This window comes from Ptychodera flava, chromosome 11 (genome assembly GCF_041260155.1).
Source record: "Ptychodera flava strain L36383 chromosome 11, AS_Pfla_20210202, whole genome shotgun sequence".
Classification (NCBI taxonomy): domain Eukaryota; kingdom Metazoa; phylum Hemichordata; class Enteropneusta; family Ptychoderidae; genus Ptychodera; species Ptychodera flava.
This window is the reverse complement of record NC_091938.1, coordinates 23,622,460-23,637,114: the sequence shown is the minus strand read 5'-3', so window position 1 is coordinate 23,637,114 and position 14,655 is coordinate 23,622,460. Positions and strand designations below refer to the sequence as shown.

The following is a 14,655-nucleotide window of genomic DNA, read 5'->3' as shown; positions in this document are numbered from 1 at the left end:
TGAAAGGCTGGCATTATATAGTCATATTTGTAATGTCGTTTGACTTAGGCCTACATACTGTCAGAATAAAATATTCCTATTCTGTGGTCACCTGTCATATATTTCGTTCAATATTGTTATATTGTTGTATATATCTTCAGTGAAATATGACTTTTCCTCTAACCATCTTGTGTAACCCCCGAAAAGTTTAGTAAAACTCATCCCTCCTCCCCTATTTCCATCCTGTAAAAATACTTCTAAATTTACAATCACCTGGAGCCAATTTCTGATTTCAAATTACGGTACTGCAATTGTGCAGCTTGGGTTGACTTTAATGGTTTTGACGTCTTTTTGCGAAGTGAGGAATACCAATACCTTTTAACACGATTGGAACTAATTCGGGAGAATTGGATCTTTTAACCCTTTCAATTTATCAAAAGTCTTAGGTGCCCTATAGCCGAAAGCTGCAATATTATAAATTACCAATAAAAGCAAGTGTATTGCAAAAACGAAAAGCAGACGCGCTTACATTTGCAAATCAAACGAATATTAATACACTATCCGATTATCCAAAATTAGTTCCAATCGTGCTTTTTTAACATGTGTCATTTAACTTTATTCGCGATTCCCACTTTCATTCCTCGGTTATAAGGTAGGCCGATAAATGTACCACGCAAAAAAATGGTATTCATAATTCAGAAATGCAGTGCAAATAAAAGCACGTATTAAAGATTGAAATACAATGCAATTTTAATGTAAACGATCATGTAGCCAACGAAATTGAGAAATTCACCTACTTTTCCATTGTCCTTTTCTGATTTTCAAGTGAGAAAACGATTGGGCGAATTTTGACACGGATTAAGAAGGAACCTTTATATTTTTCGTGGTCCATTTCAAACACAACAATCCTTATCTCGTTCAGACTACTATTCTGGCTGAATTCCAAGACTGCTTCGTAGATAATCTGGGACACAACATCTCCTGGATAATTTAAATTACCAGTACCGATGGCTGGTATGGCAATTGACGTCATCTTTGATTTGGATGCCTTTTGCAGACACGAATCAATTGCTCTACGCAGAAGCTGTCGTGTGGACAAATCATGAAACGAAGAAGAGGAGAAACACACTTCATGTTTATAGGGTGAAGGTCAAGAATAAATGTTTAAAAAATATTATTTCACACATCGGCGAAGTAAAATGATTGTAATTTTCCAATTAAAACTGAAACACAATTTCTCTGCAATGCATGTACCATGAAATCAGTTCTTGGAAAGACAATACACTTACACCAAACTGTTATAAGTTTATACGCACGTTCTTTCAAACTCCTCATCTGCATTATTTTTAAGAAATTAAATGGCATGAAAATGAGGAGAACAGAACGTACTGTTTTCACTTCTTCGCCGCTACCCCAGTTGGTGTCCAAAATGCACAAGTGATAGACATTTTCAAACGTAAGCTCTCCACCTGAAGTCTCTATAATGTCCCCTTGCTTCACAGCTTTAGGTTTTTCCTTATTTATTTCTTTTTGGAGACGTTTACCCGCTTTCGAACGAACAGCTTTCGACACTGCACCAGTTGACAAATCACATTTTGCATTGACAGTGTTCACAATGACATCAACCTGTTTAGGAAAATCAAAGGACGAGCTCGAGTCTACTGGCATCTGGATAATGCACTACATTTTTGTACGGGTTGGAAAGCAGAACACCTGATCTTGTAGCTAAGGTTTAAACTTTACTCAAAAGTGGTGATCGGAGACGCATCTTCTTCTCCTGCTTCCAGGAACATTGGATGCGTTAGTTGAGACGAATATAATTAAACAAGAGAATCTGCGTATTTTAGTAATAGTCTATTAGAAGGATGAGGGGTGACTATTTGGGGAAGAAATCTCAATTTTTGTATTAATGATAAACATTCATTGAAGTCAAAAATTTAATACCACTTTCTGAAATATGACATCTCATTTGAAACTAGAGTTTATATGTAAGAAAAACTGCAATTATTTTGCATTTATCTATTCTCACTCTTTGAATTGTAGGAGTTCAAGAACTGACATTCAAAAATAGTGATTAAAATCGTGATAAGTACAGCTGAACGATTCTTATTCAAAATATAGGAACTTTATTGCTAAACATAAATTGTCCTTTCACGCATAGTATTTCACAAAGTTTGACCAAGCCAGAGTGGAGATAAATTTGAGAGCGGGAGAAGAAAAAAGCCAGGAAATCGGTTGATTTACATAGTTTTGTTTAAATTTTGCACTTCTTTCTCACCAAACCTATGCCTGCTTGTCATCCTGAAGTCAACGAATATTTTAATCTTAGCTTGACAAATTTATAACACTAGAATAAATCTTTGCAATAAAGTTCTTTTGAGCAAAATACGCTGTGTTATGTGAAACACGACCTTAAAGGTTAATTAAGGTAAAATGAGCGTCAGGGACAGATACTGGGACTATCAAACTTTTACAATTCTTTTCTGATATACTTTTGGGGTTCATTTTAAAGCTTTTGGTGTAAAAAACTTTTCACGTGCGTAGTTTTTCGAAATTCGAATTTTATTGTTCTCCATAGAGACAACACCGAGGTGAAGACCCCTTTGAATTTCAAATATAGGTAAATATTGTTTCTTTTGTACTAAAACCCGATTTTTATTCTTGATTTTGAAAGAGAATGGTCGAAAGAGTTCTTGAGGAAAGTTTGAGCAAAAGTTTAAGTCTTTCACTTTCGTGGCGCGAACTACCTTGAGAGCCTTGACTAATGACATGCTCCTGTTTGCAGTGATCGCATGCTTAATCATGAGAAAGGTATTATTTTCTTCAGAAAGCACAAGAAACAGTCAGTCGTGGAGAATAACAAATTTTATATATATTTCGTACAAAGTACGTCAAGATAGAGATCGGCAACACGGGCTTATCGACAACTTTGCGTTTGTAGATCAACGAAGATCATCAGTAACACAACTGTGCAATTATCGAGAATTCAATAATTTGGAAGTAAAAATTAAATAAATCTGAACCTGATATTTGACAAGAGAAAATCTTCAAACTCTTCCATGATCGGCAGTAATAGTTCTCGTTCACCATGCAATTTTGCTAACCAATGAGTGAAAATAGATTAAAATTTATCATAATGTCACTCAAAATCATCAGATGCTGAGCAACGGAGAAAAAATATTACGACATGACAAGAGATAAAGAGATCACGTGACGGCGGTGCAAATAGCCCATATGAACGAGCCACGTGTTTGCGCATTTGTACGGTGGTCAATTCGAATTCAGGGTTTAACCTTTTATCCGACTTTTCGGTTCAACTGTACATACACAAAATATTGACATAAGGTAGTATGCACCTCGAAGGTGAAAGACTTAAACTTTTGCTCTAATTTTCCCCAAGGAATCTTTCAATCGTTCTCTTTTAAAATCAAGAATAAAAATAGGGGGTCACCGTGCAAATTTTGGTACTAGAATCAAGAATAAAAATAGGGGGTCACCGTGCAAATTTTGGTACTAGAGAAACAATTACCCAAGATTTACCGAAAATTAGAAATTTAAAATGGCCGCCATCCCTGTGTACTCTATGGGGAAAAATAAAATTTTCGAATTTCGGAAAACTAAGCGGTTAAAAGTTTTCTTTCACCAAGAGCTTTAAAATGAACCCCCACATGTGGTATATCAAAAGAGAATTGTAAAAGTTTGAGAGTCCGAATGCTTGTCCCCGAGGTGCGTTCTACCTTAAGATCGAATAACTTTGTCTGCATAGCACAGCAAACAGAAGAACGTACCTTTTGATTCTCCAAACTACCCAATACTAAATTAATCTGCTTGCCCTCTGTTGTATTCAATGTCAGATTTTTGCCTGAAAAATAACATAATGATATCGTATTTGACACCTATTATAGATTGAACAATGAGGTATACGGCTAAATAGGCCTATATCGTGAGTTGGCGCATGCTAGTGTATGTATGTATGTATGTATGTATGTATGTATGTATGTATGTATGTATGTATGTATGTATGTATGCATGTATGTATGTATGTATGTATGTATGTATGTATGTATGTATGTATGTATGTATGTATGTATGTATGTATGTATGTATGTATGTATGTATGTATGTATGTACGTACGTACGTACGTACGCACGCACGCACGCACGCACGCACGCACGCACGCACGTACGTATGTATGTATGTATGTATGTATGTATGTATGTATGTATGTATGTATGTATGTATGTAGGTACGTACGTATGTATGTTTTGGACTTTTCAACTTTGCGTATATATTACAAGTTGACATTTGAACTTCTTCCAAAAATGCATGCATGCATGCACGCATCCGTGCGTACATGCACGCACACATGCATACATCCATGCATGCATTCATTCATGCATAAATGTATGTATGTATGTATGTATGTATGTATGTATGTATGTATGTATGTATGTATGTATGTATGTATGATATGGACTTTTCGACTTTCGACTTGACATTTGAACTTATTCCACAAATGCTCCTTGTACTGCTGTAGAATCTTCAGGTACAGATGAATGAGTGCGTACAATATAGTCTGAGAAATTGTTCTAAGTACAAACCTGGCACTGTAGCCACATCTGTAGCTCTGAGCAGTGTTTGTGAAATATCTGTCGAGCAAAAAGTAGAAAGCAGATGAGGTTAACTGCAGCAAGATTCAAAAAATGATGCCACTTTATAAAAAAAAAGACAGAAAAAAATCAGAAACCCACACTTTCTATTTTCTACGATTCGAAATATGTCCGTGGAAATAAAAACATCAATTGTAGATGGGTAGCTACATTGTTGGACTTGCACTTGTAGCATATTTTAGTGAGGATGATTTCATGACAAGCCTTGCAAAATTTTGCACTGGATTTTGTAATAGATCAAGCATTTTCGCTTTGTCGTTAACTGACATGTGTTTTGAGTACAGGACATAAAAATATATATTTTAGTACTATGTACTTAACCATTATATTGAGGAAACTTCCTGCGAAAAAGGATATGACTTTCATTTTCAAAGGTAAAAAAATCACTTGGACGATTGATCTGCCCAAAAGAGGTTGTCTTTTCTTCTCTCGCTAACCTGAAAGTTTTCGTGGTCCATTTCAAACACAACAATCCTTATCTCGTTCAGACTACTATTCTGGCTGAATTGCGAGACTTCTTCGTAGATAATCTGGAACACAACATCTGCTGGACAATTTAAATTACCAGTACCGATTGCTGGTATGGCAATTGACGTCATCTTTGATTTGGATGCCTTTTGTAGACACGAATGAATAGCCTTCTTCAGAATCTGTTGTAAAAAGTGAAGTCAAGTTGAAAAAAGTGAAAACTTCAATGTGCGTGAAATACAAACATTTAATACTTATCAGATCAAAAACCTTTTGTATACGGCATTAAGCTTAGATCTCTCTCTCTCTCTCTCTCTCTCTCTCTCTCTCTCTCTCTCTCTCTCTCTCTCATATATGACAATTCGCTTTCTAGTACCAATCACAAAAATGAAATTGCATTGTCCATTCTTGTCAATTTCAAAATATTCCATGTCAATCGAATATTGGAGTAAAATAGACTATCAGGTGCGTGAATGGACAAGAAGGAAAATTAAAACATTGTTTCCCTGTACAACTACAACTTACTTAACGTTATCTCAAAACAGAACAAGGTAATTGCAATCAGAAGAGCGCAGGTCAGAAGAGAACAAGGAAATGACAAAGTTAGGATGGATGGTGTTGTGTTTGACCATGGTAGCAATCTGTACCACATTCGATACTGCTCGTTGACCTTGAACTTGTCAAAATTGCAAATCAGTGAATGCTCGAGAGCGTGGACTGTAATCAAAATAACTCAAAACCCACTTCCACTAAACGCAATTGGTTGCCATCCGCACGTTTTAAATTATCGATGGTCCCTCAGTGAACGCAAGGTTTAATATATTCTGACAACAAATTGTCACAACCTTTCGATTTAATTGATATTTTTGGAAAGGAAGAGAAGGCCTGCTCAGTTACGAAAATACCCAGACACGGGTCTACATGGAACGTAAGATCGTACCGGTATCACCCCTTTACCAGCATCCCAGGGGGTGCCTAAGATGCATAAGTGATAGACTCTTTTACAATTCAGCTTTCCAGCTGAAGTCTCGATGATGTCCCCTTGCTTTACGTTTTTAGGCTTCTTCTTACTGATGTCTTTCTGGACAGAATAGCCCGCTTTCGAGTGTATAGCTCTAGACACCGCACTAGTTAACAAGTCACAATTCGCGTTGACAGTATTCACAATAACATCCACCTGTTTAGGGGAAAAAAATAACAACTTATAATTCTGTCAATGTCACCTCAAGAATATACCAATAGCAGTCACTGCGAATGACCCAGTGATCATGTTAAAGGTAAATAAGGTGATAAAATGCTGTGAAGTGTTTTGCTGGAAAAATTATATTTTTCCGGATACGCACAGGACAATAAAGAGAGACTTACCAATTGATTCTCCAGATTACCTTTTACCAACTTGATCTGCTTCCCTTCTGCAGTTGTTATTTGCAGGCTTTGCTCTGTAAGTGTAATGGAATTATGATGGGTACCTGACTATATACAATAAAAGGATTCATCAAATATTGAAGGGTAGACATCAGCGACGATTTACGAGAACAAGGCTAGCTATTAAAGTGAATTAATTTCTAGTAGCTTAGACATTTCTATCGCCTTGTCATCCATAGAATATGAAAAATCAAGTACTGCAGTGACTAATGTCAGAGACGGTCAAGGATATTATCAGTAATTTTGGAGTGAAAGAAAGGCGACTCTGGCATAAACTAACCTTTCATTTCGGCAGTATCTGTTACTACAATGGTGCAATTGTAATCATCTCTATACGTTTTATTTCTTTTACGTTTTATTTCTTTTGTCCTAATTCCGTGTCGAATAACTTTCGCGCACCCGGCTGATCCAGTGTATGTGACCGACACTCGGTAATTTCCTTCTGCAAATTCCATGTGACAGCTGTTTCTATTATATGACGAACTTGCTTCTCCGCCACATGAACATCTTGCTTTCCTCCAGTGAACCTAATCAGAAATGAGGCTTCATCAAAGATGAGCTGCAGTGTTTGATTCGAGTCAGGCTTCAGCTTGGATCTCACGAAAGTCCACACCTTATGGGGTACTGTCACAGATACTGACATGAACTGCTCGACATAGCCCTGAAATACTGACTTGGCATTCTCCATCCAAGTTGGAATTTCTTTGTAAATACTTAGAGACACCTTTTTGGAAAAAGACGGTTCAATGGTGACTTTATCCTCATCCATAAATTTTACTTTGGCGTTTACTTCTTTCATCCTTACGGAAAGTTCTTCCGTATAGTTTCTCAGGTACTCTAGGATGATTTGATCTACCATAAACGTCAGTGGTGGTGGAGGAAAGTGAATAAGACGTTCGTTGCTCACAACACGGCCAATCCAATTGTACAATTGTTCTACTTCAAGGTGTTTTCCCTTACATTCATGTTTTCTTTTCAAGACACCATATACAACTGAAATAATAGAACCATCCATGACAAAAACATATGCCATCAGACTTTTGATCGCAAAAGGAAGAGATTGTGAAATCATTTGTTACATCGGAACTCATTGTTTAAGCAGCATCTGGAAGGCTGTGTCTGGATCTAGTATGAGTACAGCTCTCTATTAAAGCACCCTTTCCACCAAGGAGGGCCCCAAATACCATTTCAGGATTTTAGGAAATGTCATTTAGAGATATGAGAACACATCAATAAAACACATCTACCGAGAGAAGAATCATGCCAAGAAGAAACAATATTCCATCCCTCCCATTTCCTTTCAGCGGTTTGAGCAGGACATCAATGGGAAGATTATTGATGATTTCAAAACTATGCCAAAGGCTCACCTTATTTCTATCCCACGAAGAATAAAAACTCTTGATGGGTGCAAAAGATGTGAAGCAATTTTACACTTTTGTACATCTATGGGACTTCCCTTGGCAGTTCGTGAACTCTACAGGCCACAATACCAATATTTCCTAGCTTTTGGATATGTATAGGACATCATGAACATTAGAGTCAATGAAAGAGGCAAGCTCGGCTTTGCATATTGTAAATTGCTTCTAATAACACTACAAATGGTTTCTACAACCTGGATTCTACAAGTGGCCACCAGAGAGGCAGCAAGTGGGCGAGTGTCTCGATACTACCACCACTGTGGATCCGAAAACCTGAGAACCATAACAAAGTGTTGATACTCATAAAGTAAGGCATCCAAGAGACTGAAAACCCACATATACCTGAAGAGCAAGAAATCTGGAAGGCACTAACACAGGGTATAGACACCACATAAGAGCAGTAGGACCTGTTGCAGCCGCCAAAAGATTGGCCCAGCAAATCAATGTGGAACATTGAGAACAAAGACAACTTGTGTTGTAAAGTCTATTTGAACAGCTATGAAACTGCAAAATCCCTAGGCAGCATGTCAATATGGCAAAGGAGACAACTGTATCTGGCAAAAGAAATAATCTATAGCATCCCTAGTCCACGATCTGGATGAACATCTCTAGGATCGACACAGGACACTAGCAAGTAGAAAATCCATGAAGTTCCTGCAGTCACCGAAAAATGAGCTGTCTCCACACTGTTGTCTAGGAGCTTCAAGAAACGCCTCCTACAGACTATGGGTTAAGCCTTAGCCCAAGGACTGCGCAAATGCACTCTTTAATCCTGAGGGGCACTACATCTGCCGTCACTTCACTTATGCAACCTACCGGGGCAGGCTACATACTGTCCTTTTGTTGGTTCCTGTGGGCAAAAATGGAGTGCCCCAAACAGATACCAAGAAGCTGACATACAGGCACTTCCTAGAGAAAGAGCCCAGAGGTGCCAAGACACAGTGAAAGACCCATGCCCCTGTGTTTTGCTACCTCAGCGAGGAACGAACGATGCCACAGAAGAAGCAGGACCAGTAGGCTACCATTGAGATTGCAAGCTATTAGAGCACCATCATTGCAACATTGCAAGCTGCTACTGGAGTGCCGTCAGCATTGCAAGCTGGAGCTACATCAGCATTGCAAGCTAGACTGCGAGAGCACCAATGGTATGGCAAGCTACTTTCCCTCCGGAAAAATAGAACAGCACTCCCTTGCAGTACCCGATGGCGTATAGTTTGCTGAAGTCGCATTCTGGCCATTTTTGCTGTCTCGCCCATACATCCGGAAAGAGTGACCTAGTGGACCTGCACCACCAGAGAGACAGGCATGGCCAAGTAAATTATTGGGCAGGTCCTTTGGGCCACCAAGCACCCGTTTGGGTGGTACCATCATCTTTGCATGGCGATCATGCACATTGTCACCATTTGGGGTATGGTCGGGGTCAGCACCATATAATGCACAGTCGAGAGGATAGAGGGGGATATATATAAAATGGCGTCCAGAAGAAGTGGCAAGAGAAGAAATGTGGGGAAGAGCCAGCAGGCATATTTGTGGCAAAGGTGGGATGCCTTAGAGCTGCAGATAGAAACCCTGCAGGTGGGCCTGGCGCAATACGAGTGGGAGCTGCTGGCCCTGTGCTATGGACTCTACAGTGTCGACTACACATGGGACTTGTCTGGCACCCTGGATAGGTATATGCTGGTCGAGTTCCTCTTCAAGGCACAGGGCCTACTGGTTGAAGCTTCGAAGGGGTGGCCCAGAGTGGCCTGTTTGGGAGGCCCCACAATCTTTCCTTACACTGTCTCTGTGGGGAAGCACATGTGCACCTGGTTTGACAGCCACAACAGTTGCATGATCCATACAAAGATCTACAACTTCCCTACAATCTTACCAAAGACACTTGTCGCACTTGCTCCATGACACTTTGATGATATGTAGCAAGGCAACTATTTTTCTTACCAAAGACACTTACAGGACATATCCCCACGACTTGCCACAACTACTTGCCAAAGAACAATACTGCTTGTCCCGCAATCGAAACTTGTATATTGAAAGATAAAGGTTGGCAGGTAAGCTAACTGCCACCCCGGCAAGATCTGTCCAAAGAAGAAATTTGAGGAATTCGAGATCTGCGGGGTAAGCTCTCTTCCAAGCAGGCAAAGAAAAGATGTGGAAATGACACCATTTGCCTCTACAAACTTTGAAATGGAGTGGCAAAGCCCGCGGCAGCTTGTTCCTGCAGCGAAATTGTCAATAGAGGACTTCTATGCCCAGCTTGATCGAATGCAAAAGCAAAGCATTTTGGCACTCTTCAAGCTGGACGATATTTGTGTTGCCCTCTTGGGCACAGACAAGCAGGCAGAAGAGGATATCCAAAAGGATAGCAACCTTCCACAGCTTTGGCAGTTGGGAGGTGCATTGTGGAGAAGAGGAGACCCAAAAGAGAACCATAAACCATCCTCTAGCAGCTTTGGCGGAGGAGGGGTCAGGTCCAGACTTTGCTGTATTTGGTTCCTAACACTTTGCTTACTTGGAATGTGGCTTGTACCACCAGAAGCCACATTTGTACCGCAGAACCTTCCAAGAAGAATGCCAGTGAAGAACAGCATGCTTCCAACCCCAGAGGACAACAAAGAGGGGTAGGGAGCAAAAGTGGGGTACAAACGGCCAGTATGTGGAGATGCAGATATTCGGGCAAATTGCTGGCACGATGGCGAAAAAATATATAGGATGGGATCTCAGCAAGCTATATTCTATGGGTACCACTAGTGTGTGCTGTTCTGTATCCCGGTCACTAGTGGTCTACAAGCTTGCAATGGCTCTGATGACCAAATGAGTCTCTTGTGGTCGGCTAGCTTGCAATTGCGATGGCCACCAACAGAGGTTCCAGTTGATGAATAGCTTGCAATGACAATAGCAAACAAGCAAACAATCCTTGTTTAGTTTTACAGTCTTTGCTCTACTAACGCAGACTATGCGGATGGCTGTTTCTTCGAGGCAAGAGGGTAAGAGGGTTTCTTCTCCTGTCTGCTTGCACTCTGCATAGAACGGGTAGAGAAAGCGAATTATCCTAGGCATCCTTTGGTACAACGTCTCTGCATAGTCACAGCAGGCATTGTCCCTTTCTGGCATGCCAAGGGCCTTGGGGCAGTGCTTCCATTATGGGCCATGCAGGTAGACCAACCCCCTTCCCCATATTCTTCTTCCTCCTCCTTTTCCAGAATGGTTACCCTCTGATGGGCCTCGATCTTCTCGTGTTGGGGGTTTCTAGGATATGGAGGGGTTCCAGTGGATCTTGTTCCCTTCTCTGTTGTGGAAGGCCTCGCTCTTGCCAATCTCAAGGTGCATCAGGGTTTCATTGCTTGCTGGCAACCAGTAGAGGTAGCAATCAGTTTTTTCTGCAGGTCTTCTTGCTGAAAGTTCATTCACGTTGCCTCCAGGACTCTGGCCAGGCCTTTTGTCGTAAGATAACATCGCAAATTTACAAAGTCTGGCCTCTGCGATGGAAGGAGAAGCTGCAGCATGACCTAAAAGCCTCGCAGCTGCCATTCTGTGTGCTTCTTGGTGAAACCCGACACCTGAACCTGCTTGCCGGTGATGTGTCCAATCTTTTCAGTCTCTCAAGTCTCCTTGATATCTTCAGTTATGGCTGCCCACCTCAAAGCTCTCTCTCTCTCTCTCTCTCTCTCTCTCTCTCTCTCTCTCTCTCTCTCTCTCTCTCTCTCTCTCTCTCTCTCTCTCTCTCTCTCTCTCTCTCTCTCTCTCTCTCCCCTGCACTTAGGCAGGCCCTTCATTTGTGTAGGCCTGATCCACCTCCTCCCAGTTCTTGCTGGCCATGGTATGGGTGAGCTCATGCAGGCATTCTCCTAAGCTGGTTCTGGAGATGACTGATACCTGCCTCTCAGGGAGGTACCTCTCATAGGGAAGGTGGATTTCCCAACCTCTGTTGGCTATTCTTTTGCCTCCACAGTAAAGAAAGGGGACAATTCTGGTGACACTCTCTCAAGGACCTTGGCCACAGTCTCCATCTCTCTTGTCATGGAGTTGTACACCCAGACCTCTGACTTGCACAGCCGAATGATGGAAGATCCACCACAGGTGGCTTTGGGGGCAGTCTACATACTTGTTGAGGTGGCCACTTACCTTGCTCTGTAGCTCCCAAGCCTCTACTTTGGATCGATCATATGGCTGTCGAGCTAGGTGCACGGGTGCTTCCCCACAGAGCCTGTACATGTGTTGGTTAGGCTTGTTGGGGCCTTCCCGGTAGACAGCTTGGGGCCTATTGGCCAGAGATACTCAACCAATGTGTCCCTGCTCGGCTACCAGAGACGTTCTGTATGTAGTCGATGCTGTAGAGCCCATAGCGAAGGGCTCGCAGCTCCCACTTGTATTGCGCGAGGCCCGCATGCAGGGTTTCTATCAGCAGCTGTGAGGCATCCACCTTTGCCACGAACAGGCCAGCTGGATCTTCTCTATCATTTTCCAGGTGCCACTGTCTGTTTCCCCCCCCCCAATCCTCTCGCCGGGGCCTCGTATGGTGTTGCCTCGATCGTGCCCTAAAAGGTAACACAATACATGGGCATAGGCCTTTCGCAGGGTTTTGCTGCCAAAAGCGCGTTCTCCAAGGAGTGTAAGTACGCCAGCATCAGTATGTTTGTTTTGGACTCTCCATTCTTGCCAGTGGGTACTAGCCAGAGGATAGTATATGCCCTGCCCACGTACATGTATAAGTGAAGCATTGGCAGATTTAGCATCCCTCTGGTATGGGAAGCACCTTTGTGCAGTCCTTTTGCTTTTTGGAGGAGCAAAGGTCTCATCCAAAATCTGTAGAAGACATATCTCACAGCTCCTGGTCGACAGCATGGAGACTGCTCATTTTTTGATGACTGAAGGAACTTCATGGACGGCCTGCTTCCTCATGTCTGCTTTGATTCATTAGATGGTTTCCCTGGGTCATGGATTGGGTATGTTATAGCCTATATCTTATGCCAGATCGTAGGGATTTATTCAGGGACAATGGATACTAATGTGTGTAAGTGCGTGCGTAGTAAGATGCGCCCTCTCTCGGTGAACTCTTGCTTCTGCACATAACCTGAATATTTTCAGTCAACGTCTGTGGGATTATTGATTCTGAATCAGGCATGATAATCCCATAATAAATGCGCGCAGGTCACGCATTTTACTACGCATGTCTGACACAGTGCACAGTTCATCACATCTCAAGCAAGCAGAGCATATAGGTAAGAGAGAGGCAGACAGAAAAAAAACTTGTAGACAACGAAACTTATTTGGTTTTTATCATATTAGTATTTACTGTCCTTGAATAAATCCCTGTGGCCAGATATAATCTTCTCCTTTGCCATATTAACATGCTGTCTGGAGGTTTTGCAATTTGATAGCAGTTCGAATAGACAAATACAAACATAATTCATCTCTGTTCTTGATGTTCCACGCAGCTTTGCTGGACGGAATCCATTTTGGCAACTGCAACAGTTCATATTCCTCTTCTTTGTTTGTTGATATCCTGTGTTGGTAACTTCCAGGTCTCTTGCTCTTTGGATGTGTGTGGATCGCCCGTCTCTTGTCCCTTGTTGTGTAGTGGGTCTCTGGCCTCTTGTATGCATTGCTTTTCGAGTGTCCACACTTTTCTATGGGTTTAATGGTTTTAAGATCCTTAGCGACAAGTAGTATCAAAGCACTCCATTACCTATGTAGTGAACTGCCATCCTGTGGCCGCAGCTCTGGCTGCCTCTCATAGTATCCTGGTTGTAGAAACAGTTTGTAGCCTTCCGGTAAGAACAGCAGTTTGAAATGTGCTAAGTCTTGCCTGCTGCTTTTGTGGATTCGCATATCCATGATGTGCTGTACAGAACATAAAACTGTCAAGGGAAATCTTGTAGATGTACGAAAGTGTAGAACTGCTTTACATCTTTCACACCCAGCAAGAGCTTGTATTTTTCGTGGGATAGGAATAGGTCCAGCTAAGACCGTAGCATAGTTAGACAATCGTCGAGAATCTCGCCACTGGTGTCCTGCTCGAAACTCTGGAAGGAAAAGGGAAGGGGGACGATTGAAGGGGGAGCCTTCTCTTTGTGCTGGGTCTTTTTGTATCATGCCTGTCCGATCCTGTAACATCTTCTAACCTCCGGGAATCTAAGCTCATCCCCTCATATCTCCTCGTAGTCTGAGTGGTTCTTCTCTCGAACATGTGTTCCTACTGATATGTTCTCATTTCTCTAAATTAGTTTTCCTAAAATCCTGAAATGGTGTTAGGGGCCCTTCTGTTGGAATAGAGGCTGAGAGAGGGGTGCACCTTCCCTATACTACTTGATACTACTTGTGTAAATTAGTTAGGTGAGATCTGTTGCTTTTCAAATATCCACACGGGCTCGCCTCTCAGGCACAGTGCCCATCATGTGATTACTTTAACTGGACACACACACACACACACACACACACACACACACACACACACACACACTCATTCATATATATATATATATATATATATATATATATATATTATATATATATATATATATATATATATATATATTATATATATATATAATTTTGGGGGTGTATTTTAATCATTCAGTCATTGTGTGTTTAATGAAATTGTTGCCATGTCAGTTGTAAGATAGGAACTTAAAAGTATTAATTCTAAAGTTTGAATACAGTATTGTGAATGAGCTGTGAATGTATTCCAACTCTC

The 14,655-nt window shown here is 41.3% G+C and overlaps 1 protein-coding gene across 1 annotated transcript; it reads right to left on the bottom strand.

Annotated features, from left to right (window-relative positions):
* Window positions 1-772: 772 nt before the first annotated feature.
* LOC139144428 (protein mono-ADP-ribosyltransferase PARP14-like) lies at window positions 773-9,332 on the bottom strand. The gene is made up of 8 exons (XM_070715130.1): window positions 9,161-9,332; window positions 7,028-7,536; window positions 6,059-6,295; window positions 5,216-5,300; window positions 4,582-4,629; window positions 3,768-3,841; window positions 1,369-1,605; window positions 773-1,063 (listed from the first exon to the last, which is right to left on the bottom strand). Exons 1-8 carry the CDS (start codon window positions 9,330-9,332, stop codon window positions 773-775), a joined length of 1,653 nt encoding a protein of 550 aa, XP_070571231.1.
* Between the last annotated feature and the right edge of the window lie 5,323 nt (window positions 9,333-14,655).

What these genes read in the sequence shown, in the direction of transcription:
- LOC139144428 (XM_070715130.1), bottom strand. Translation starts at nt 9,332, where the DNA reads ATGATGGTACCACCCAAACGGGTGCTTGGTGGCCCAAAGGACCTGCCC. An exon ending in GTAGTTTGGAGAATCAAAAG is followed by an intron (nt 1,606 to 3,767) that starts GTACGTTCTTCT and finishes TTTCCTAAACAG; the next exon opens with GTTGATGTCATTGTGAACAC. An exon ending in GCGGCGAAGAAGTGAAAACA is followed by an intron (nt 1,064 to 1,368) that starts GTACGTTCTGTT and finishes TCCACACGACAG; the next exon opens with CTTCTGCGTAGAGCAATTGA.